Source organism: Plectropomus leopardus, chromosome 14 (assembly GCF_008729295.1).
Source record: "Plectropomus leopardus isolate mb chromosome 14, YSFRI_Pleo_2.0, whole genome shotgun sequence".
Classification (NCBI taxonomy): Eukaryota; Metazoa; Chordata; class Actinopteri; order Perciformes; family Serranidae; genus Plectropomus; species Plectropomus leopardus.
Window position 1 is genome coordinate 26,042,565 of NC_056476.1, and position 27,646 is coordinate 26,070,210.

At 39.1% G+C, this 27,646-nt stretch overlaps 1 protein-coding gene across 2 annotated transcripts; it reads right to left on the reverse strand.

The window, feature by feature from the left end:
* Positions 1–52: 52 nt before the first annotated feature.
* Positions 53–27,412, reverse strand: ttc7b (tetratricopeptide repeat domain 7B). 2 transcript variants are annotated; one of them, XM_042500172.1, is made up of 22 exons: positions 27,238–27,412; positions 24,002–24,156; positions 23,689–23,764; positions 23,419–23,511; positions 21,092–21,255; positions 18,749–18,870; positions 17,003–17,081; positions 15,718–15,893; positions 15,456–15,519; positions 15,235–15,372; positions 14,816–15,004; positions 14,473–14,590; positions 13,377–13,434; positions 12,699–12,771; positions 11,923–12,083; positions 11,636–11,752; positions 10,622–10,719; positions 7,893–7,943; positions 4,339–4,479; positions 1,728–1,930; positions 1,149–1,222; positions 53–499 (listed from the first exon to the last, which is right to left on the reverse strand). In XM_042500172.1, exons 1-22 carry the CDS (start codon positions 27,356–27,358, stop codon positions 352–354), a joined length of 2,619 nt encoding a protein of 872 aa, XP_042356106.1. In that variant the 5' UTR covers positions 27,359–27,412; the 3' UTR covers positions 53–351. The 2 variants fall into 2 exon arrangements, with proteins under 2 accessions (XP_042356106.1, XP_042356107.1); XM_042500173.1 differs by lacking the exon at positions 7,893–7,943 and having other exon boundaries at positions 54–499.
* Between the last annotated feature and the right edge of the window lie 234 nt (positions 27,413–27,646).

A 27,646-nucleotide genomic window follows, 5' to 3' on the forward strand; every position in this document is an offset into this window, starting at 1 on the left:
CGCGCACGCACACGCACACGCACACGCACACACACACACACACACACACACACACACACACACACACACACACACACACACACAAGCAATGTTTGCTGTCACACACACACACACACAATCAGGGGTCACAGCCACAGCAAGGCATTGTGGGAAGGGGTAAGCGTGTATGTATGTGTACTATTTGTATACAGTGTGTTTATCTAAAAGTATGGCAGTAAAACCTTGTGCGGGTGAGTGTAAGTGGCATGCAGGCATGCTGTGTGTGTATGGCGTGTGTGTGTGCAGCTTTCAGGTCCGTCATTTGTGCCACTGTGTTACAGTTGTGCGGCTCAAACTGTGAGAGTGTGTGTTTCATAGTGCTCTGGGTATGATGGTGAAGGGCAGGATGGGGCTGCTGGCCTCCAGCTCCAAGGCGGTGAGGAAACACTCGGTGGCAGCGGCGGCGTTTCCCTGAGCCTGCAACACCTCGCCGAGGCTGTTCCACACATCGTGAGCCGTACTGAGAGGAGAGACAAGGAGAGGAGGAAAGAGGAGAGAAAGGAAGAAGAGAGGAGGGGAGGAAAGGAAAAAAGAAAAGAGGAGATGAGAGACAAAAGGAAGCAGGGAGAACATAGGGGACAAGGAAAAGAGGAAGGAGAAAAAAATATACACAAAGAAAGGAGAGAAGGAAACAAGGCAGGAGAGGTGGAATTAAACACAAGGAGAGGAGAAGAAAACAGGAGGCAGTATTTGTAGAGAAGGAGAGGAAAGAGAGAAAGAGGAGAGGGGGCAGGAAAAGAAACAAGAGAAAATGAGGGATGTGAGGAACGGTGTATAAAGAGAGGAGAGGAAAATGGGGGAGATGAGGGGAAAAAAGGAAGCAGGGAGAGGATAAGGCGAAAGAGGTAGGATAAGAGAAATGAAGAAGAAAGGAGAGGAGAAAGCAGGAGGACAAGAGAGGGTGAAAGATGAGAGGACAGCAAGGAAAAAATAGAGGAGAGGAAAGAGAGATATTGTAGTGAGTGGCCTAAAATATAATAATCACGTACATTGCACTACACACACACACACACACACACACACACACACACACACACACACACACACACACACACACACACACACACACACACACACACACACACACACACACACACACACACACCTACCTGTTGACCTGCACAGCATCCCTCAGGACTTTTTCTGACAGACTGTAGCGCTGCAGCTGGTGCAGAATCAGACCCTGTGGAGCCGCACGCAGACAAAGACAGAGAATAAATTGCAACATCTACATGGAGTTAAAGTGTCAGCAGGTACGCAGCACGATACGTCAGTGCATGTCACAGTCTAAACTGATCAAATCTGTAATTTTTGCATTCCATTTGGGGAGAGCGATGCATGCTAAACCCGCTGAAGTCCACAGTAACCAGTTTTGGGAAGGCCCTTGATGTGTGATTCAAACCTCCAAGTGAAAATGTAAACAGAGGCAGAGCATACAGCGCTCTGCTTAGGATAGAGCCAATGAGACAGAGACAGAGGAGCATACAGAGGACAAAAGAGGGAGACACTGTTCCCTCTCTGCACAGAGGGTCTAATGGGGCTGTCCTGGAGGATTAGGCTGATTACATAAAACACACAAATGCTCAGGCTGTGCTGCAGGCAGATCGGACAAGATTTATGTTCTCAAGAGACCAAAGGTCGGAGCTCAAGGGGAACATTAGTGTGTGTGTGTGTGTTTTGTGTATTACCAGTCTCTGCATGGTCTTGACATGCGTCGGGTTGATGGACAGGGCCTCTTCATACCAGCGTTTGGCCTCGTCTATGTTGCCCCTCAGCTCGGCTATCTGCCCCCGCATGTACAGCACGTTATGGGACGTGGGGAAGAGGTTGGAGGCTTCCTGTGTGCAGGCCGAGGCTTCGGCGGGCTTCGACATCCCCGTGTACACCTCAGCTATCAGAGAAACACAGACCAAAAGAAAAGACTTCAAACTTGAGTGTTTAACTGTGAATGCAAGTTTTATTTTGTTTTACCAAAACATATATTTGTGGCAGTTTGAAACATCGGTATCTTATTATTAGTATTACTGAAAACGCACGAGATAACGGTCAACAAAACCAGCAGCCTCTATCTTTTAAAATCAAGACCGCGTTTCCCATAAATGCTGCTCAAGTAACAATTTTAAACCTTTCAAACTAAAATGATGCATTCAAATTAAGAGCCACAAACTAAACTGAGAAAAAAAAACTGCAGAAGAGAGAAGCCGAAAAAATGGGAGAGAAACAGGAGAGAGAAAAGCAAAACTCAAACTTTTTCTCCCTCAACCAGCATAAAAACATTTTCCGTATCAAGGTCACCTGATGCTTTTTCTGCAAAGAGAGAAAGAGTTACAAACAAAGAAGGAGACCGACGGGAAATGAGTTTGAACCGTCTGCTTGTCTGCGCACTGATTGGATGATTACATTAGCTGTGTCGCCAAGCTGGAAATGACCACCTCTGACAGGAAGCAGCTGGACAGATAACCAGGAGCACAAACAACCTGTATGTGTGTGTGTGTGTGTGTGTGTATACTCTTTATTCTGCTTACGTTTGTGTCTGCCGGTGATGCAGAAATGAGAAGCAGGACTCAAGTGTACTCCAAATGTAATCTAATCTGCTGTGATTGCAAAGACCGTCAAACTGCTGTTACATACAGTCCTACCAGCCAGCGCACTCACTGCAGCGTGTTCGATGATGTCTGAGGTGGACATCAGGTCGTATCTAGTTTGGAATATACAGCACCTCTGGCACTTTGTTAAACGTTAAATGTTAAACGTGTTATAAAAGGGTATTTAAATAATCTAAGTTTAAAAAAAAACACCTTCCAATTTCATGTACTATGAATATAACTTTACTTTTCTGGGCAGAACTATGTGACAATAAAGGTTTTGACCTCCTCCTCATTTGTTAAGGCAGATGAAATGCCTGCTGTTATTTTTTTCCCTTTAAGTGGCAACTTTGCTGAGACTTGCACCATAAAATCAACAAATCAGTGCTTCCTGGACTTTTTTTTTTTTTAACCTTTTGACCCCTTAAAACAAGTCAATTACGGCTTGTGATGGTTACATCACAAGTTAAGGTCTTTTAGTGTTGACATCGGTCATCGGCAACGTTTTTCCCTCTTTGCTTTATCTTATTTGAAAGATTTTAAAGGTCTGAAGGGGTGAACGTATTCTGAATTTGTACTTTTTTTTTTTTTAACGGTAAACATGCCCGGTATTTTGAGAAAATGCAGACACTTGCACACACATACAACATTTTTTTTTTCTGTTGTTGCCACTTTGTTCTGCCTCTCATCATTTGCATACCTACCAGTTTGACTTGTGCTATCTAATTAGTTTTTCGGATCTATTTTTCTTTACTCTGCTGGATATTTTTGCGATCCAGCTCGCATGTCATGTAAACGCTGTGATGTGTATGTCTTTTTCCCATTCAAATTAAAAAAAAAAAAAAATCACATGACTGCAGTGGAACAGGAAATAAAGTCACTGTGAATCACTGTGACTGAAATCATAATAACAATATGTCAGTTAATTCCTACTTCCTAATAGAGTCAGCATTAGAGGACCTGCTGTATGTTTACGAGCCTGTTGACTGATGTGTCGCACACATGATCACAGGCGTGTTCCAGGACATTTCCATGTTTAGATGGGACAAATGAAACATGAGCCTATAGGATGTTACCTTATCACAGCCACAGAGACAAGCCGACAATGAGATGTTAACTCTCTGAACTCACAGAAGTTCTTTGAGGGCATGTGAACTCAACTACCTACTGGATGTTAAAGGGAACAGTCGAACATATTTCACAATATTTTTCCTGCGCTGGCTGAGGCAATGGAGGAAGTCAGGCAAAATTCATCCTAATGAATCCGGTTGATCATTATTTTTTTACTGAGGGGCACTTCAGGGGCTATACGTGTTTGCATATTCTGATGTATCTGCCTCTGATTTATTAGTGATAATCTTATTACTACTGTTATCTGGGTGAGATGAGTAGGATTTTTATTTTTTAGAGTTTTATTTTCTTTCGTAATCATTCATCTTTTCATCATTTGTCATATTTCTGTGTTTTTTTAATTATTAATTAAACTTTTTTCCCATTTATTTATATTTTAGTATAAATACCCGCAAAATTTGGGAAACATATGGGCACATGTGGATGAGATGTGGCTATGTATATATGATTTATTATTATAGTCAAACCTACGTAAAAATTAATATCACAATTTTCTGTAAACACCGTTTTAAAAAAGTACTAAAATGTATAGCCCAGTGCTTATATCAGTTGCTTTCATGAATGTAACAGTATGTGTGCATACCTGCATGCAGCCAGATCTGAGCCAGGGTCATCCAGGGGTGCAGGGGTCCGTGTTTGGGGGCGCTGCTCTGCAGAGAGGAGGCTACCTCAGACAGAGCCTGCTCTACACGACTGGCTGCTATGGATGTAGCATGAACCGAGCCTAGAGGGGGAGAATCAAACCATTATACATGTCATCTCCTACAAATACTGACTCACTTCTACAGCAGCCATGTGCCACAATGCAGGGTTTTAATTCAACCAAACACAACAGCAGATTTCACTGACGTCCACAACTTGAGACACAACAGAGGAAGTCATCAGTGAAATCTGGAGCGTTTGGGTGCAGTTAAAAGCTTAAAAACTCTGGGCCCGCATCGGCACACAGTTTCCTGTTCCTGCACTAAAGCCTTTAATCAGTCCACACCATTCAACACGCTGCGACACACAATGTTATGGCCCTGGATCAACCAGGTTCAAATGAATTAATCTCTGCACCACCATGCATAAACACTGCATCAGAATGCACTCTGCTGATTAGTAATTGACAGAAGTGTGTCTCGGATTTTGTCTCTGCATTTAAATCATGTCAGATTATTACAGGGACGCAAAATGGACACCACGCGGCCCCGCAGATGCACTCTGCAGAACTGTGAAAGCAAAACATAACATGACGTCTGTCTTGTCAGATATTTCACGTATTATCATTTTCTTCTAATGTTACAAAAACATATATGAATATTTTTGACCTGCCTACTTATCTTTCATTGCCCACTTATCTGTTGTCTGGTCGCATACATAATATTTTTAAGTTTCAGTTACAGCTGATGCCAATGATGATCAAAAGTATTAAAACATCTCGAAGTTTCAAACCATTTTTTCCGTATTTTCATGCATGATTCTGACTAAAATCCAGCAGCTCATGGGCTAAATATTGGCGGAAAAAAAATTATCCCAATCTATTCAATTTGTGTTTAGATTTTGATCAATTGGTATAACTGCTTTTACATTTTCAACACTTAAAATAGATTCTTCTGTTTCCACCATTAACCCTTTTAAATCTGAGCAAATTATCTTTATTTCTTTTCAAAGTAGTGGAACATGGCAATGACCAACTTGAGGAGAAATTTGCAAAACATTACTAAAAAAAAAAAAAAAAAAGAGAATTGTGTTGTCGATCCAGTTTTTCAAAGGATTTAATGCTGTGAATATAGCTATTGATTATTCCATGAATCTTAAAACAAAAAATAATGACATAAAGAGAGAGACATAAAGAGAGTGCTAAAATTACATTTGTTACACAACATCTTCACTTTGGGCTTATTTTGGTTTTTATAGAGGTACGTCCATTTCAGCTTTAAGGGATTAGATAACAGAAATATGTTTTATATCCTAAATGTGCGCTAAATTAAAAATGACTGATGGTCGCAGCTCGCTGGAATAAAAGCTTTAGTTTAATAAAACATCCGCTTCTTTTATTATTCTCGTCTCTCATGGTGTGGTCTTAACTCCAAAATACTCTTTTTACTTTTACTGCATTGATATGAAGTCTGTGTTTGTGGTTTGTGTGTTAAGGGACAGGAAGCACCCTTGTGTAAGAGATGAGTGAGATACAGCTAAAAAAAGACAAGATTTGAGTGTTATAGTTCTGTGTGTTTGAAAGAAAGACTGTATTGCTGATAAGTGGCTTAGGGGAAATGACAGAAGGATGTTTGTCTCACAGATGACACAAATGCATTTAAAGCTGAGTATCCTGCTTTGAAAGGCTTATTGTAAGAAGTAATATATTAGACGTCGGCATGCAGCAGCCCAGCCGAGTGCAGCACATTCTTCTTGCATGTCAGCAGGACGACAAGTTCTGCTACAAATACATCTGTCTGACAACCCACTCAAAGGTTAAAGTTAACTCACTTTATCTCTATCCAACTTGTTTTTTTCCATCCTTTTGGTCTCATGAATACACTGTTCCCATCATGCACCACAAGGGTTACATCCTCAAACAGACAGTCAAGAACACGGCCTTTACGCAGAAGTGCCATTCAGTCAGTAATTAGTCAAACAATGGAGGAAGAGGAACAGAAGTGGCGCTGTATGTTTTTCATATGCATTGCTTTCACTTGTACCATTTTGTGTCCCCAGTATTCAAGTGAACCTGAAAATAAATAAATATATCAGACAAAACCTTGAGACATGACTTTTTATAAATTATATTAAAAAAAACCCACGTTTTCACTCAGTGGAGTTGACACATTTGCTAACGGACTACATGGAAGCTTCCTGCAGTGGCTTGTGCCTAATGTGGACAATTCACACAGCAACACATGCACTGAAGCTGCTCACTGAATTAAAGGAATACACCGAATTACAGGGGAAAAAACCCCACACAAATCACCACACCAACAGATAGCTAGTGTGTGGTTCCTCTTTGTACTTGCAGTATAATGCACATTTTTAGGGCTGCAACTAACAATAATTTAGTTTTCGATTATTCTGTTGATCATTTTCGTCACTCAGTGTCTCAAAAAGATGACAATCCTTTTTTTTCACAGCCCAAAGATATTCAGTTTATGTCATAAAGCAATAAATAAAGCCGGAAATATTCACATTTAAGAAGCTGGAATCAGAGAAATTTGATTTTTTTTCTTTCTTAAAAAAATACTCAAACAGATAAATAGATAATCAAATTAGTTGTCAATTAATCTAAGAGTTGACAATTAATCAAATAATCATTGCAGCTTTAAACATTTTGACAGCTGCAAGATAACAGCTTATTACTTTTTTATCCATAGAGTATGTACTCTGTGCTCAAATGTATAAATGGCAGTAAAATCTTTAATAATGGATTCACAGGGAAAAAAAAAATCAAACTCCAATTTCCTCACACACAAGATTATCATGGGCTATCTTGTCATCTGTTACCTCACACAGCCTTTTCACTATAGCTTGCTAAATATCAATCGATCATGTCACTTTGGTAAAATAGTAAACTTAAGATAATTTGTCATTTTTTTCTTCAAGCCATCAGTAAAGATTGTCGGCCTGTAACGCCACAGCCTCATTTCATAGCTGATTAGTGCTAAATGCAGGAAGCTGCTTCTTCCTCCCCTCTCTGCTGTGGCTCTGTAAGCGTATCCTCTTTTTTGCTTCACTGAAAAGGATAAATGTGTCAGAAATGGTACCTCCATCTGCCTTTTACATCTCAATGTGCTGTAAATCGTTCCAAAAGCTCTCGAGCAAAATTAAAAGTTTGTTTCCCCCAATACTTCCACACTGCTTTCCTCAGATAAACTGAAGAATGTGTATTCACACACTGTTTTTACAGAATATTCCTTTAAATCGTTGTATTCCTTTAAGTCATATACCACCAACTTGAGAGATATTCCGTAAAATTCTCCTGGAGACTGGCTGCGGACATTAAGTTAAAGCAGAGGATATATGTACATATTTTTTCTCGCACAGATATGGTACATATATCGGAACCTCGTTGGGAAAAAGTAAGGTCACCAGGGACCAGAGGACGGACAGATCAATGGATGGGAAAAAGGAAAGTCAGATGAAGGTTAGATGGCTACTTACAAACAGAAAACATGGAGGAAAAACCAAGAGTGTTAGCGTCCTGAAGGCCGCCTTGAAAAATCGGAGGGATGGGGAAAAAAAAAACAGAAAGACGATTGTTAATGATTGAAAGAGAGGAAGAGACAGAGAAGAAATATCCAAAATCATTATGATGAAGAGAAGAATGCTGAATCCCAAAAGGAAGACTGGAGAGAATGTCAAGGAGGTTTTTTTTTGACAAGCTGCTCCCACATTTCCTTTTCTATGCTTTAATCTGTCCAAATAAATGCTTACCTACCAGCTAATCTGCACGTTAATTAATAGTAATAGTAGAGTTGAATTAACCAATAGCATGATAGATACTCATCTTTCTCTGTTATATAACTCCTACCTAGCTAAACTTTTTAATTAACTAATAAAAACTTGGTGCTGACTTATAAAAGTAGTATACTAATACAAAAACAAAAGAATTTAGTCAGGTTTTTTTTTAGTAATTGTGACCATCTTTATGGACTTATTATCATTTTTTTTGAAAAATATTATTGTCCTCAGGCTAACTGAGAAAAATCTGTCTCTGGACAAAAAATTAACTGCGGTTTTATGATGCAGCTAAATAATTTTAACTACATAACAACCTTTATTTTCCAGTGCAAGCATCATTAGCATCCGAGATGGCAGCAAGGAGAGACAACATAAGGTTGGAGCCGGGAAACAAGACAAATTAATGTTGGCTCAGATGTAAAATCCTCACAGATACAGAGAGACAGATAAGAGGAGGATGCAAAATAGCGACAGAGACCACAGACAAATGGTGAGGGAGAGGCAGATATTCCATGTGAAAGGACAGTAAAGCTGTAATATGAAAAATTCTATCTTTTGTAATAACTAGGAGGAACCCAACTGATCTCAAAATCCTGGCAGTATCAACTGCGGATATTTGGAGTTTAAAGGTGCGTGAGTGAGTTCACCTGAGACCTCGAGTGAGAAGCAGAAATGCAAAGCAACTGCAGCAAATCCATCAAGGCTCGGCTACGCTCTTACCACACCCCGAGCGTTTATTTACATGTTAGCATGCAGCAGGACTGACAACTGGGTGTGAATATGAAGCACATTCAGCACTCTGTACGGGTTTGTCAGTTAACTTTAAAGCATTGGCCATGCTTTTGAGGATAAAACAATAAGTCAAATTTAGGATTTACCTCGTCTACAATTAAGGCTGGGTAAAATCTGATGTTACTTTTTGGCAGATTACTGTGTGCATTATTGCCTTGCATTGCCTCTTACATCTCTGTGGTAAACTAAGAATAAAGGCCAGTAACACTGGGCTCGGTGTGGTTCTCCAGATGTAAAGGTTTTGTAAGCAATGTTCGTCCTCCTCTGTTCAGCTTTGGAAGCTGCGGACTGCAGCAGCACCTAAAAACCTGCAGATAAATCTGTTCCCTGTTATCTGGAGTAACTCTGTATAGTCTCTGAAATATATCATTATACTGATAGCATACCAAAGAAATGTCATAAACTCACTGTTAAATAGCTATAAAAGAACAGATATTATCATTTCATGTGATAAATGAATACAAATATTTTACTTTCCTATTTAGTGTAGTGAGTAAATTATTTGGTTGATTAAAAAAATCTAAATGTTGGTGATTATTAAGGGGTTATATTACCTCTTTTGGCATATTATTGGACAACGCTGGTCAGTGTTTTTTTTAAATGTCTTTTCAGCTTGATTTCCCCGATTTGAACATTTGTGAGAAGTTAATTAAAAATTAATCAAATGTAATAAGTTATATTACTTACTGAAGTCATTAAATTAGTTGCATTTTTAACAGGGTAGAAATCTATAAAATATTTCAAAAGTAACCTTTCCAACAATATATACTGGAAATGCTTTCATTACTGAACACACAAGTTAATCAATAAGCCAATCTTTCATAAACTTGGGTCACTCTCCACACCATGCTACAGGCAGAGCGGAGGTGGATTACTATTGGAGGAGAACTGGCGGAGAGTGGTGACGTGGTTGCAAAAGGAGTGACTCCTGGTCTTGGTGGGTGCAGGAGGGGGAGGAAGAAGAGGAGGAGGAGGAATAGAGCCAGGAGGGATGTTGGATGGGTTTTTGGGTGGAGGGAGAGGAGGAGGCTGGAGGATAAAGATGGGGGAAGAAGGGGAGGACAGTGTGGAGGACAGGGGGGAGGAGAGGGTTGAAATGGAGGATGGGGAGGTGGGGGAGACCGGTTCAGAACCAGAGTGAGAGGAGGAAGAACCTGAGACTAAAATAAAGGAAATAAAACAGAAATGAGTTAAATTAATCAAGGAGCAAAGAGAGGAAAGAGGTCACTGGTTCTGTCTGCATACGCTTGAAACAATTATTAATTTTTGTGACAACTTGCATCATATTAACTCAGCAGCACCTTAACAGAAACAAAAAAAGAAAAAAATATGTTACTAAATCAATAAAACAAAGAGTAGAAAAGGTTTCCTTGATATTTTCAGATATGAGGGGTTATGGATCAATATAAAAACAAAGGACGTCATATCTCCCTCTTAATTTTCATAATTAAACAAACATTGACAAGTGAATTTCCAAGTATAAGAAAGATGTTAGGGTCTACATCAGGAGAGAGAAATTAATTATGTTTACTGAAAACCTATTTGCCAGTGGGAAGGTCCTGAGGGTTTCTGAACAGGACTGACTGTGTGTGTGTGTGTGTGTGTGTGTGTGTGTGTGTGCGCGTGCGTGCGCCTACCAGTCTCTGGGTCACTGAAGTCAGGTAGAGTCATGGCGTTGAGTTGTCGTCTGTCTGCTATGGCTCTGTCCAACAGACTGCTGCCACGCCCCGAATCACTGCCACAGACACACAAGTTCACATACGGGCACAGATACACACACACACACACACACACTCAAGATTTTTTATGTTGCCTGACTTGATATGAGCAAACATGATCCCCAAAAACAACAACCATTTAGTTTCTTAGCTGCCTTTTTTTCATAGTTATTTCTTGGCTAACTGCATCAACTGACAGAGCTATTACAAGCTAATATGTGCCTGTTTAGACTGAGAGTTAAAAATTTGGTCAAGATATCTGACCTGACTCTTGATCAAAATGCTATTAAGGATGTAAACTAGATTAGAAAATATCAAATAACATTTTACAAAAATAACACTTCCTTTTGAACTATGAAATGTGCTAATTTATTTGTCAAGAGCACAGGGCTTTCTACAATGAGTAGATGCACTTGTCCTTCTGCGAACTACTATTCATGCTAATGGCCCTATCTAGAGTCAGTATTTCTTTTGTCTATTCTGGGCTTCTGTAGAAACATGGCATGCCCCATGGAAAAGGACCCTCTCCCTATGTAGATATATAAATGGCTTATTTTTAACACAATGTTCCTCAGTTTCAGGTGATAATACGGTAATGAAAACATAATAGTAATACCATACTTACTTTATTTCATGTATATATTTTTTTGCTGATATCTGTAAAACCAGAAGATGCTTTGTATATTGATGGTGTCCTGTAATCCCAAATGTGATGGGCCAGAGTCTGGCATGGCACAGAAACTAACTAACTATGTAAATAACTAACTAAATAACTATACTCAATTTATACTTGATAGATCAAACAGCTTCTTTAAAGTTAAATGATGCAACCTGATTTGTTAGTCACTGGTTTGAATGAAAGAAAAACAAATGTCAGGACAGGCATTTGCACTTGGCGAGTGTGTGTGTGTGTGTGTGTGTATATATATATACCTGGGGTTAGTAAGGTTGTAAAAGCTCTTCCAGATCTGCAGCATGTGTTTACAGGTGAGCAGAGCTTCCTCTGGTCCTCTACACATAGACTCCAGCTTGACCTTGGTATACAGCAGACTGCAATACACAATACACAACACACACACACACACACACACACACACACACAGACACACACACACACACACACACACACACACACACATACAAACACACAATAAGATTAAATAAAAGACACACTCTGTGTGTGCTTTAAACAAAGTATTTCAGAAGCGTGTGAGTCTTACTTGAAGTTCTCGGGGTACTCGGACAGAGCCATCTCTATAATATTTAGAGCATCGTGGTAGTGTTTCTGAGCAGAGAGCAGCAGGGCCAGCAGGTGGAGGGAGTGGACGTCATCCCCTTGAAGCTGCAGTGCCTGTCGTACATAGCCTAGTGCCTCAGGGATCTACGCACACACACAAATACAAACTACAGGTTTTCTCTACTGTTGGGGTAAAAAGCACCATGTGAAGTGACGTTTGTGTCTTTTCTTGATGCTCCCTGACTTTAACTGTTGGGTATCCACACCTCAAACTCCCATGCTTTTGATATGTACATTAAAAAATTCCTTTAAAATAATGTGAAAAAATAGTTGCAGTAAAATAATTTTATGAGGAATCAACTGTGTTCATAATTATAATAATTAAGTATATAACACTCTGAAATCCCTTTCAAATAACATGGAACATATGGAAAAAAATTTTTGGACCAATTCATTTTTACATTTTAGTAAATAACATTTTAAAATTGCTCTTAAATAGTGTGAAAAACATATTTTTTCTGAGGTATCAACTTAAAAATGTGTGTTCATAAATATGACAATTAAATGCTTAATTACAGAGATTGTGAACAAAAGTTTTTGAGCTAATAACTCACAAAAAATATGAGTTAATACAGTTAATGAATTGAAATACAAGTTAAATACCTCCAACTAAGTTTTCCCACATTATTTTAAAGAAAGTGTTATTGATTTTTAATTTTTTTTTTTTTAATTTGTAATTGTCACTATAGACTGTGTTACCTGTCTGGAAACAGCAAGCTGCAGTGCCAAGTAGAAGGCTGCAAGATGGTCAGTAGGAGACAGACTCTGAGCTCTAGAGAAAAAGAGATTTTGTGTGTTCAGACATGCTGAATAAAAAGTTAAATAAGATTACATGAAAGTTTAAAGATCGCTGTGGGGAAATTGACTCGCTGCAGTGGCAGGACAGTAAAATGGGGAAGCAAAGAGAGAAAAGTAATAGAGCGTGTAAGAAATCAAACCAGAGGGTATTTAAACATTTAGACACAATAAAAAAAACTGTGACACCATATTAATAAGCAGAGTGGCAGAATAAGATAAGATATATTGCAGCATTAAAAAAAAAAACCTTACAGTATACCCCTGGAGGAATAACCACATTTGTATGAATAGCATTAATATTTAAAGAATGGGTGTATTACAGCCTTAATCCAATATAACCCTCACCTTTAGATCATATTTATGGATTGAGCTTCACATACCGTGCACACAGATGATAAACTGTGCTACCAGACACATGTTTCAACAAATACGGGTACATATAATGAACAGATAAGGTAGTAAATTCAAAACAGTTTCCATTTTGTTAGACAGAGAAGCAGTTTGCGCTGTGACAAAATAATACTGAGGGAAATGTGGGTGTGAAAGAGAAAACAGAGAGCAGCATGGCTCAGTCCCAACCTCTGGAAGGCTCCCAAAGCTTTCCTCTGGTACTCCTCCTGTGTGCTTCGCAGTGATGCTACAGAAATGCAGAGAAACAGAGTCAGGGACAGAAAGACAGAATGCAGTCAGGCACATTATACAATAACACAAGAGGTGCTACAGTTAGTAAAAGGAAATAACATTATTTAATGTAGTATCTGAATGCATGATGTGTCGACATATGAAGACATCACATAGAAAACAAAATACGAAAATGGATTCCTGCTCTGTCTTATGTATTTTCTCAATTTTACATGAGATGTGTGACTTGCTTTCCATGTTGTCACCCATGATTGGCTGGACAAAAGGAGGTCATCTCCCAAATGTCCTACTTTAACACAACACTATCTGAGATCTAAGGCCAAAATTTCTTAAAGCAAGAAGCAACAAAGTATCCTCATTTAGCAAGATTTTTTGCCTAGGTTCAAACCTTTGAATCCACCCACTTCACCGAGACGACTGATTTGTCTGGCATGGTGATATGAAACAGTAGTTTCTCAGTTGGAAATTGAGTGATCCAATGAGCCCCGTGGAGCTAGATCAACGCTGTTTTCAAGCTGTGTGCTGGAAACCAATGAGGAGTCATAATAACAGTGGTGACCACTATAAAAAAGACAGACACAGCTATAATGATCTTAATTGACACATCTTCTCAATATCACCCAACATTGGTTTTTGTTTGTTTGTTTTTTGCTTCACCCCACTCTTCAAACCCCTGCAAAACCAGTTTGTTGGCATGGCGACGCATCAGCGTGGACTTAAAATAACCGGTGGATACCTTGCTTTCTGTAAATGGTAAATTAACTTGCACTTGTATGCCTTTTTCCAGTCATTTGACCATTAAAAGTGCTTTCACACTACGTGTCACATTCACCAGTTCACACACTCATTCATACACTTGTGGCCCCTGTAAAATATACCACCTGTGACTGGTTAGGGAAAAGCCAATCCTCCTCGCCACAGATCGATTTAAATGAATGCAATGTCAGACTGAAGATGGAAATGTACTGTAATGAGTGGATAATCATCCTTTAAAATCGGTAAGGTAAAAGAGCAGATGCACACAGAGACCTACCGTCAGTGGCTTTGAGGCTGTAAACCAGCCCAATGGCCAAGTAGCCTTTGGCTCTGAACTCAGCTGCTTTCTCCCCCATGTCAATCACCATCTTTGCAAAACACTCGCCCTCATCCAGCTGGATTTTGGAAGTAGAAAGGCACATAATGAGGGAGAAAAAAAGAGAAGAGATTTCAGACTAAAATGGGATAACTTTTGAAAATCAAGGTGTTTAAAGGACAACATTAAGAGAGCAAATGAATATATCTACCAGTGCATCATACGTAGAACGGTACCTTAAGAAAACCTCACCAAAGGTTCAAGAATCACTACTTTGAGTTTATGTGTACAGGATGGTCCTTACCCAGTGCAGAGGTCCGATACACAGTTTGACAGCCAGCAGTGGGATGGTGGGGTCATCCGGCTTCAGGCGAATACACTCCTTAAGCACCTTAACGGCACGAGCTGATTTCCCAGCTGCCATTAGCGACAGGGCGAGCTGGTACCACAAGTGGAACTCCTCAAAGGCAAACTTCATGGCTCTCTCCAAACACTGGAGGAAAACAGGACATTTTCCATTATCAATATCAGAGTTTTCTGTGATTTTCATTTTCAAGTTGTACAGCCACTTTAGAGCGAGTTAGATTATAATAAAAAACATGTATTTGTTTGGGGAAGTATGAAAACAATTAAACTGTGATTATCTGTGGGTGTACTATGGGTGTGGGCTTTTAACACTTTTCACAACAATTGTGACTCAGTTCCCACAGAGGGATTACTCACCTCTGACAGCATCTCATACTGCCCTCTCCTGCCCAGAGCTATAGTCAGCAGGTCGTACACCACAGACGCTGACTGCAGGCTGATGATGCGATCATTGTTGTGTTCTGGGATTCTGCTCAGGACGGCGTCACGGTTGGCCTGAAACACACACACATTGCTTTGAGGATCCGGAGCTTTAGAGAGGGGAGTGAAACATTTTCCAATGAGTATTTGTGTCTCACCATGGACTCACTGATGAGCAGCAGCAGCAAAGCTTCTTCTGTGTTCTCCTGAGGGCAAAACAGACTGACAGAGAGAGAAAAGCACCAAGAGAGTCAGAAAGATGGAGTTGGACAAGGATGAGAAGGAAGAGAAAAGAAAAAAAGAAAAGTAATGAGGAGAAGATGGAGAGAGCTGCTGGTGAAAAAGTACATTGGCAACAGTCTAATTTTAGAGCCATGTTGGCTTTTTCCCACAGTATTCCTGCTTTACATTATCACGTACTTTTCTCCTGAGTACACCCGTGGGCGTCGGCTTAGGCTGTAGTTCTTGCTGTGAGTGTGTCCCTGCCGTGTAGGATCGTCCAATGGGGACACGGTGGGAGGGTCTTCCAGAGGAGACCAGTAACTCTGTTCGCACATTCCTCGGAGCAGGATCTCTGCAAGCTGTCTGGCTATAGTCTGCGCTCACACACAAACACATACACATTTGGCTGAGAGACTCTGGCACCAACACAGCAGCAATCTGTTTAGTTGGGGCTTACTCTGCATCTTATATAATTAGAATATTAATGATTTTACCCCTGAACAGACTGTAATCTAGTTTGGATTCTTTTATCATTAGGAAAAAACAAAATCAAATATTAAAAGGTCCAGTGTGTAGGATTTAGGGGGAAATATTAACAAAAATGGAATATAATATTCATTACAATTTTTTATCAGTTTATAATCACCTAAAACTAAGAATCGTGTTTTCATTTCCTTAGAATAAGCTGTTTATATTTACATATGAAGTGGGTCCTCTTCCACAGAGTCCACCATGTTGTTTCTACAGTAGCCCAGAATGGACAAACCAAACACTCCAAAACATTATATAGGGCCATTTTTGTTTTTGCATTTACCACCATAGTTCTCCTACACGCTTGGTAGATAGTTTTTAGATCTTTTCAGTTTCTGGCTCAGTGTGGCAGGAGTGTTTGTTTTCACTTAAGCAGGGGGATTTTTGTATTTATTTCTGATATTGTCCTTTATGTATTATTTGTATTTTGATGCCCGCTGTAGATCAAATTTCTTTTGGGATAATAATAATTTTGAAGCTGAAGTAGATGCCACTAAATTGTAAACACTAGACCTGAAAGTCTACTTGCTTTGGTGGGTATGAGAGTGTAAATTGTGTTTGTATGAAAATAGCAAAACTTTTAAAGAAAAGAAAATTACATTTTGGGAGATACACTTGGTTTTCCTGCTGAGAATTACATAAGAAGATCGATACCACTGTTTGATCATATGAAGCTTGTGCCAGCAACCAGCTAGCTGAGCTTAGATGAGAAAAAGGGGAAGCTAACCTGACTGTGTCAAAAAGTAACAAAGTCCTCCTAACAGCACCCGTAAAGCTCACTTATTAACATAATACATCTGACTAGTTTAATCTTTACAGTACTCTCAGCAGGAAAGTGAATGTCAAACTGCTCCTTTAAGTAAGCCAAAGGAGAAGTGTAAGTTTAGTGATAAATAAACATTAACTTATATTGAGAGCAAAATAGAAAATAACCTCCCAGCCCATCCCTCACCATGCGCAGGCTCTGGGTGGTTCTGTTCTCAACAGCCCGAAGAATCTCTCGAAACCGGCCCACGCCTCGTGTCAGGTTGCTATGGCAATGTAGTGAAAAAACGGGAAGAAGGACACTTGTCAGAGTCTGGAGGGTGTCAGTGTGTGAATGCAAGATATCTCAACACAGACATGAGTGCATAATCCATACTATGTCCAGAACATTTCAAGTTTCTACGTGTGAGTCAGTAAGTAGGTAAATATTTAATAGAATCACAAGCAGATGTTCATTTGAATCACAAATTTGCTGATTTGCAAGATGGACACAGAAAAAGCCTGTTTTAAGGTGATGTTGTGAAGCAAAGTGCATCCTCAACATTAACACTCTCCTGTCTCAGGACTTTAATGTGTTTTTTATATTTTAAGATATTTTATGCTGCGCGAGAGAATTTTCTGTGCTGGTGGCTTCAATTGAAAACAAGTTTTTAAATGTTATTAACCCCTTGAATCAATGGCAAATATGAGCAACCTAACAATACATGGTCCACAAAATTTGCAAAAAAAAAAAAAAAGAAAAAAGTTACAAGACATTTACCTGAAAATAAGCACAAAAAAGACCTAAAAGGTGCTGAGAATTGTATATATATATATATATATATATATGGTAATGTAATTTAAAATTATGTAATTACAAATATAGTTTTCTAGATATTTTTACCCTATTTTTTGGGGTTATTTTCTAATAATCAACTTTTACAATATCCTTGCAATTTGTGGTACATTTCTTGCCAAATTGGTTTTTCCCCCTATGGTTTCAAATGAAATTGAACCAGTTTGCTCATTCAAAGGTCAGATTCCCTCGTGAGAGGTATCTGAACACAGCATATTAAAATTGATGCCAATCCAGGTTTAAAAGGGTTAGGAAAGATCAGGAATTATGTAAGGTGGTGTTAGCAAACTGATTTTTCATTTTTAAGTTAGATTTTTTTTTCCTGTGTGATGAAGTCTAAATACAGTCTAGACACCAGAACCTCATTTGGATGAATCTATATATTTCCAATTCCTGACATTGAAGCTGAGCCGTTGCAAAAACAATCAGCCAGAACTATGCAAAAGGCTACACAGACAGAAATTTGACAGATTTCATTCAGCCCACTAAGAAGTTATTTCTTCCAGCCGGAGGCTTCAGCAGCTGCTACGGCCTTGAAACTATCTCTGATGCAAGTTGAAACAACAACAAAGTGGGAACTACTTTCTGCTGCACTGTGTATGTTACTTAACAGTGTTCACACTTTTCTGCTTTCATAAACTTGTCAGCAGCTTTGTAACTACAGAGTGGGTGGAAAGTGCCCACAAAGGGTTTTTCTTGGTTTCTGTTTGGGCAACTGACGCCCTTTCTAAACTAGAATTACCGCCTCGTGGTTTTGTGCCTCCACCAGCTAGTCAAGTTACAGTTTACATCCATGTCTGACAAGACTCATATAATAAAGAGTGACAGAATTTAATACACGACCATCTTTCATAGTTTTGGCAAAACTGAAGTCATAACTATATTGATATGTATGATTTCATTAAATGATTTTGCTGGAGTTCCGAAACCTTTCTGATTTATTTCCCGTCTTCATGCACTTGGAAGAAGGTGAAGTTGTGCCAGAAACCCACACCCTGATTCTACACTGGTTTTACGTGACTGAAAGACAACTCTCCAGCTTATCATTGCTTTCCCTTTCTCTCCTGTGGCTTTCTATGCACCATCACTTTCTTGTACCCGTTCTTAAAGTGGATGACGTGGGCTCTTTGGAGGCCTGTCTCCAGGAAGTAGCCCAGTTCCAGGTCCTGGGCAGTCGGGCCGGGCTTTGGGCTGCGGTTCTGAATTCCTGCTGACAACGCCTGCAGAAACACACACACAGGAAAAAATAAAGACAAACAAATGTACCAAAATTCAGACGAAGTTCTGCCTGAAACCCTAGACCTAAATAAAAAATGCCTGAAATACTACTATTATCTGTCAATGTTTGTCAGCGCGGTAAACTTTCTACTGGCAGAGAGAAATGTTGGCTTTCATGTTTGATGCATAACTGCAGCTGAGAAAATAAAAACAGGGTTAACTAAAAATAATGAGCTGTGGCGGTGAGTCATCAGTGTATCGGCTATATGACAGACCATAATCAGACCATAATCAGTCCAACTGTGTGTATGATCTTAGAAAAAAGATTCTCAGGGGAAACACCGGGCTGGATGTTATTTTATGACAGTGAGATTCAAATTGACTCACTCATACTATTTTATTTTGACAGTGTCCTGTTTGACAGATGTAATTTATTTATGCATGAGAACTGAAAGCTAAGCAAGAAACGGATCATATTTCTGTCTTTTGCAGCCAGTACAGTATGAATGAGTGGGACTCCATTAAAAATCTGCTGGTTTAGTTAGATTGTGTGTTGGTCCAGATGTGGGACCAACTTTTTTGCACTGTTTTGCAACTCACAGTAAGAACTCATGTCCCAAGTCAAGACTGACAAGTCCTAAACTTTGAGTTTAAAGTTCTTAACGAGTCATAATGCGCTCTTTACATGGTGTAATTCCAATTCTAAATTTATAAAAATCATGAACCATCCAATGAATTTGTTGGAAGATATTGCTGTCAGTTTAGAGCTGTACGCTTTCCATAATGCAATTTTGCATTTTGTTGCATGCAAAAGAAATTATATTCGGTATCATTTTCCCATATGGCAGTCAGCAGCCAAAATTAACACAAATTCTTCATGGTTCTCTCCTGCAACTTCTTCGGATGCTGTCAGATTGGTTCGAAAAAGGTGGATCCAGAAAATTAAGTGTCGTCTTGCTGGGTAGAATAGTGTTATTGTTAGTTAATTTAGGAAGTGAGGGGAAATTAATTGATTTGTTTTACTCTTTGTAAATGACATACTTCTTCATATTTGGGTTTGGGGGGAAGGTATCAAGTATTTTCAAGTCAAGAATTTTAAAGTGAAATAATGAGTCACTGGTGTTTACCTCCAAGTCCAGTTGCAAGTCTTTTGATTCTGTAAAGTCTAAAGTAAACAAATTTGTGACTCGAGTACAAGTCATGTGATTTGAGTCCGCACCTCTTGTAATGACACTGAGAAAAAATGCTACTAACACTTGTTGTCAGAACATGAAATTACATCATTTCATCAGTCAGCACTGTGCTGATTTATTAGTCAGCAAGTGTTTTCATAATATATTACTCATCAAGTCATTTTTTAACCAAAAATACTAAAAAATATATCTTTGGTTTCAGCTTGACAATTTAAAGCATTTCTTGATGGTAAAATGTATATTTCTGTATGTTTTATGTATATGTGTATTTCTTTTTAGTCTATATTTTTCATTTTCCTTTTGTTTGTCCTTTTAATAGAATACCTCGATGTTAGTTGTTCTTTTTCATGTACATTCCTTTAGGAAAACTGTTACCAAGGAACAATACAAATTACGACTAACTAACTGATTAAATTACTAAATCTGGGTTTTGAACTGTTGGTCTGACCAAAAAAAGATTTCACTTTGAGCTTTAGGAATTTCTAATAAGCATTTTTGAAATTCTCATAACTCATGTTGTTTGTGTCTTTCTATACCACGTCCGTATTTAGAGACTTTATGTATGCAATATCCCTTTTTATCACACCTTACATAAGCCCGCCTTCTGTTCGTTTCAGCAATGGGTTTATAGAATAAGTCTCACAGGAATTTCAGTATAATTTTTTTTGTCGGGACTGTTTGATTTGTATTCCTCCTGCCTTTTATTGCAGCTTCCTGTTGTTTGCCAGCTCAGTCTGTGCGTCCTCTCAGACACTCTCCCAATAAAGAGGAAGACATTTGTTTGCCAGTTGGCTGTCATGGACTGTAATGCATTAGTCAAACTTGCGCGCTGTCAGCAGAGTATTCATCACACACCCACAGCGATGGCATTGGCAGAGCATCTGGGAGTCCAGGTGCTAACGAGATATTTGGTGAGCGCTCGTGTGTCACTCAGAGAAAAACACCGCAACAGACAACAAGTATGCCAATTTCACACCCTGGAACTAGAGGTCTGACTGAAGACATAACGTGACATGACACAGACATATACCTTCTCAGCTTCCTGCAGGTAGAGCAGGGCAATGTCTCCAGACTTTTCATAGCAGGTGATGATTTCTTGCTCCCGGTCTGTTGTGCTCCTATTGGATGATGGAGACCCGGTGTTTTTATTGGATAGAGACGGCGAGGCAGCTGGGACCTTCTCTAGACACAGTCCTGAGGGGAGAAAGGGACAGAGTGTTCAGGGTGGCAGAAAATAAACAAAGAGTGACAAAGGCCATGAGTCAGTTATCAGTGTCTTTTTGGATCACTGGTATATACAAGTTCATATTTTTGGAAGGGTTGGTGTTGGCACTCTGATGATCATCTCCTACTGATGAAACCAATATACTCTGTGTCTTAAAACCTATTAAATAATCAACAGTCATTCATATCTTATCAGTCATAAATGACATGCAAAGGTTACTTGAGTTCACAACTGTCCGAGCAAATTCTACTCGGTTAAACAGATTAATTTAATACGAAGTGAATAATGTTAAAAAAGAAAAACACCATAAGTGAGTATGTATTATTCAAGAGCAACCACACATGCTTAATGTGTGACTGTACATGTTAGGGGACAAGGGATTATGGGCCTGGCTGATTATTGGGGCTGATATGTGGCATTTTGCTGATTATCTGTATCAGTGCTGCATTTTAATGATTGCAGAGAAAATTAATTAATTAAAAAGTGCAAAGAAAGCGTCAGCATGGGAGGAACTTTTACTTTGTAAAACCTCAGGGAGCTATTTTTATTTATTCAGTTTTTATTTAAATGTTTGCTTGACTTGAGAAAAAGTTGCTGGGAACTGGCTGTATATGATTGTTGAAAGTTTCAATTTTGTTTTAACATTTCCTAAAGGCATTTAAATAAAGTTTTGTGCTGGAGTTTGTTATATTCCAAATTCTAAATACTGACAGAAAGATTTAAATTTTACTTGTAAATGCATATCGGTTCCAAATATCGATTATCAGTCTCATTAACAAATAATAATCAGTATCGGTGTCTGCCCTGAAAACCATTATCAGTCCACCCCTAAGTACATGTACCAATTTTGTGTTTTTTTAATTTAATTAGCTGGACAACAATTTCTGTTATTTACAGAGCCTAATATTATTTGGAATAATTTACGAGACAACCACGGTATTTCACTCTCATGTATATTGGGAAGGAAAATAATAAATGTAAGCAGCACCCAGGTGGAACTTTAGTCATTAGAGCGGTGCACCCAGGTTTGTTTTGTGGGGGAACTTCCGCCCGCACCCAGGTGTGGATGACGAACTGGACCGGACGTGTCTCAATTGCTGCTGCGTTTTTATCTGTATTTTACAGGTCAGTTGTTGCTTTAAATGACCAATTTCAACTTCGTAAAGTGTAACTTCACTCGTGCACGTGTTATTTAGGTATTTTGAGGTTGTTGGAGCTTTAAAATGTGGTCACTGTGTGAGGCGGCAGGTGCACAGCTGCCGCAGCGGTGTGCGTTAATTGCATTGTCCTGCCGGCGGGGCGCGAGGATTTTGGTTTAAATACTTTGCGTATTTGTTTTGGGCTCCGACACGCTGTAGATAACGTTTTGAAGAAACATGGTTTATTAATAATTCCCTCATAATACAAGACAGTTTATTATTAAAGAGCTACAGATGTTTAGGCTTAATGTTAATATTGTGATGTATACATTTTAAAGGTACAGTATATATGTGATGTTTAGCCATGGCCTTATGGGTCTTACATTGAAAGTATTTTGTATTCTTCTGAGTGCTAGTTATTTTTCAAGTGTGTAAGTCTAGAATAAGTGCGGAGAAGATGCTGCATGTGTTTAGCACAGTAGAGTATTGCTGTGATTTGCACTATTTCATTATAGTGGATCTGATTCACTGATACAAGTGAGATAATGAGTAGTAGGATATTTCTTAAAGTAGAACACTGTCAAGACACAAGAAACGTGAGATATTACAGGACAGTTGGATTTATGGACCATTTTATGGACTTCAAGGTAGTCAAACTAGCATCTCTTATTATTGTTACATATATTTTGTGGAATTGAAATAAGGACTGAAGCAAAGATTGACACTCAGGCAAATGGTATTTCATCTGTACTTTACAGAATTTCTTTACTGTGGCTGTGGGTCCGATTTTAGGACCTGTAACAGCCATTTATAGTCATAACTCATAAGAGTTTATTCCACAGCCATGGATCAGCAGCGACAGTGTACTGCCACCATGTGGAGCAAAGCAGTACTGCAGAGGTTAGGACTGACAGGGCCGATGACAAAAGAGATCAAAAAAGGACAGAGACATGAAACGATAAGTGTGTGTGTGTGTGTTAAGTGTGTGTATACCTTTAGTAGCATAAGCCTCTGCGATCATGGACAGCCGATACACAGGAGCTCCCCCCAGCTGCATGTCATCCAGGTTCACCCTGCTGTAGTGACCTAGCAACACATTGATTATGCAGTTAATTTTTACACTACTTTTCAATGCATATAAACAAGTGCAGTATTTGATTAATAACATCATACCATGGACAAGACTAAATGTGAGTAAATAAATCAAACGAGAGCAGTGTGTGTGTGTGTGTGTGTGTGTGTGTGTGTGTGTGTGTGTGTTACCTAAGGCGTCTCTGTATTCTCCCTCTACATAGCACAGTTTGGCCATCAACAGGCTGGCTTCCTGGAGGTAATCGGCCTTTGGGACAAAATAAGGACAAAATGAAACATTTTCTACATGTAATATTTTGACTTTTTAAATTTATGAGTTGAGTTTCCGTATTCAGATTTTTATCTCCTGATTTTGAAATGCTTATATGAACCACATACTGTGACAGTAAATTATTTGACAGGAACCTGAATCTGTAAAACAAATAAGAAACAAAGTAATAACTCTTCATTCAATTTTATCTTCCAGGTCTTGACCTGCAGTTACCTTGAGGTTTCCTCGGTCCAGAGCCGCAGTGAGGTGTTTCCTGACCTCCACCAGTTTAGGTCGTGGGCCCCTGGGACTGGCTCCCTGTTTGATAGGGTTCTCCTTCAGGTACGTCTGAAGCTTGCATTCCCCCAGCAACAACTCTCCCAGGTCATCTACACACACACGCACACACATGCAAGATGTTTAGAGAAATCATGCTTGCCAGGTTGCCATTGCCACTTTTTGAGAAATTGGTAACCAATTCTTGGTCTTTAGTTGTCATGAGTGGTACCCGCTTTTTAAAGTATAAAAAACAGCAAACATCAAAAACTGCACCCAAAAATCAATCAACACTTTTGTGATTTATAGTGATTTATAATTTTTGGCCATGAGAGAAAGCAGAGTTTGCAGCACATTGAGAATGTGACATTAAACGTCTATGAAATCACTGCCAACCAGTCCTACAGAGATAAAAACCTATAAATGAGGAAATTGTCTTGACGGAGTGGATTCAGCTGGAGGCATTTATTTCCTGTGCAGGGTGGCGTGCTTATTTCAAGTGCATGATGTGGCGTTAGCTCTCTCAGTATCTGCAGCTGTATATGAGAGGGCAGCTGTCTGAGCAGAATTACTGCAGATTGGAGGTCATCTCTGAAAGGAGAGATGATGGACAAACAGGTGTTGGTGTCACACAAATGTCCAGAAAAACAAAATTTGAAAGGGACAGAGTGGATGAAAAAGCAACGAGTTACTTTCTGAAGAACACAACAACAGCTGTTGTACTTGTACTCACTGTACGGCATTTGAGGGTAGCACTTACGATTCAAAATCTGTAAAGTATCAGTTAAACACAAACATACTAACAAAATTCTGTTCGTACAGCTTTTAAACTTTATTCAACTATTCAAACTTTATTTAGATTACATCTACCCGCATAGTATCTTAAATACTCAGAATATAAGGTGACATAAAATGGCAACAATACTTTTAGTTTCAGCAAACAAAAGCTGATGCCTGGCAACTGCTTTTAAAAGTTAGTGTTGAGCCCTAGGCCTCACTTCTCTGCCACTTTAGTAGGATTGGGGTGAATAAATAAAGTTGGTCTTGGATCCATCTGTCAGTTTTAAATCTTTACACTATTTTACGGCCAATAAAAGATTAATCAATGCCTATCTAAGGGCAGTATATGGTTAATGTAGGGTCACTGTGTAAAGTCTGAAGGTCAATCTACAGCCAATCTAAGATCAGTCTAAAATTAATTGATTTACAATTTAAAATCAATATAAGTCTAATCTTTTAAAACACTTACAAAAACTTTACAACTTTAAAAGTTCTCCTCTCCTGGTGGGTAGCTCGACTGCGACTGCAGCAAGTAAATCTACAAAGAGAGGAAGTGCTTACACACATACCAGCCCGAATTATGCATAGCCTTTGCAAACTTCTCAATTGGGTGATTGTGTGTGTTTAGAGGTTCAAAGGGTGAAATGAGCAGTAATCCCCTTACTTATCCCCAGTCAGAGTTCATAGCTCTTGTGTGCCAAAATACATTCCACAATAAGAAGCATTTTTCATAGTGTTCTGAAATCATCTGCAACATTCGCAAACATCGACAATTGTAAAATCGCAGTTAATCTTTTTGATAACATACGTAACAAACGATATTTGTCCATGTTATTATCACTTTTATTGTTAGAATAACATGTTGAAACAATTGTCACAGAGATAAAGAGAAGGAATAAAGTGAAGGAATATATGGCTCTAAATAATGTCAAAGCTCATATGCTGTTTGGCCGTGTTTGGGGTCAGGAGACTTTTAAAACACTCACTGAAGACATTAGGATCATGTTTTGGCTCACATTTCATAACACTTCAGTTTTAAGACTATGACGGCACGAGCCTGGAGCTTTCCTCGCCTGACAAAAGTACAACAGAACAGGAGCACTTTCTCTAATTGCCTTCTTGGCTGTGGCTGACGCTCACCTACAACTTGAAAAAAAAGTAGATGGATAACTTAATGTTTGACCTTAACTTTATAGAATAATCTCTCAACTGCAACTATACTTTTAATAACTGACTAGTACATAGCTATCTTAAATACTTATTTTATACCAGGCTGAAAATATGCAGATTCCAGGGATCCAAAAGGAGATCATCATCAATCATACTAGAAATCTTTATCATAATTAAATGCATTAACCAGCCCGAGCGGTCTGCCTTGGTTTTTTGCAAAGGTGGCAAGATAGAGCAGCACAATAGATCTATAATAATAAAACACCTGCAGCAGAGGTGCAGCATAACAGTGAGTGAATTTAATTGCATTGTAACATGGGATATGAATGTGTTTACATGTGATTCTTTTTAATCTGTTTGCATGCAGGCCAGCTACTTTTCATAATAAAACGGGTACAACATGTCAAGGAGACAACAATAAAATTTCTGTCAAATAAAAGCATCACGAGCACACGTGACGTCATGTACATCGTGATGCGTTCATTCAAATTGATTTGACAGATTTCACACACATAAGTGGGATTTTAGCGTTGTTGCTGTACTGCCAGTAGTGCAGTTTACAGTTCAGCATCAGCGAGGAGTTTGACAGCTAGCATATAGCAGTCACGCATCTTAGCCACACAGCTAACTCTAGTGAAGCTAACTCCCATGCAAAACCATCGTTAAAAATCTGTCAATTTAGAAAGTCCAGCTGTTTCGGCAAACGTGTACGCTACGTTGGACACACGCAAAAAAACAAATAACTAATATGTTGATACTTCTGATTAATTTGGCATAATCAAAATCTCAACTATAAGACATATTAGTAGCTCCCACTGTAATTTTACTATCAAGGTGTTTGTTGTTGTATGTCGAGAATAGATCAGTTAATTACACAAGTCACGTAAGGACAACATTAGCCAAGTGACAGATGTTGTATGTGTTGTGGTTGTACGTGGTTCCGCTTGGCAGCTGGGCAGAGGTAACCAGGGGGCACAACTGTCAGACCACAGGAACTGAGCGAAGTTCTCCATAGCTTAATCAAATCATCTCAGCGTGTACACCACGTTGGCCAGATGTGCTAAAATCCCCTGTGAAAATGAAGAAAGTCTCTCTCTTGACCTTTGCTAGCTAACTAGCTGAGCACAGAGCTGAGAAACTCGCAGTCCCGGCTGCTGCTGTCAGGAAGTGCCGAGGACTCACAGCAGGAGCAGGCCTCATAAACTGAATGAACGGTCGACAGGGAAACGCCGCACATTTCTTACCGTTTGATATTAGCTTGGCTGAGAGCTGTCGTACTAACTCCGGTATCTTGTCCCATTGACTCTCTGAGCGGCACCGCTCTATCTCGGTCTCCAGTCGTGAGCCAGACTTCCTCGCTGTCATTTTGAGAGTGGGCTCGACTGGACCAAAACACCAGAAGAAGATCCCTCGAGCTGCTGCGAGTGTCAAGCTGCTGTGTATGAGAAATACAGCTTCCGCTCACTAACATTACTGTGGAAATAAAGCTTTGATTACCTCTGATTGCTTATTTGATGTTGATAGAAAACCCAAAAAGTGATAAGGGACTTCTTTATTTATCAGAGGAGGGTGAAGGCTGGGTTATCAGTTTCTCTTGTTTTTCTTCTTTTTTTACTATATCTGAAGCTACAATACACAAATACTATAAATATA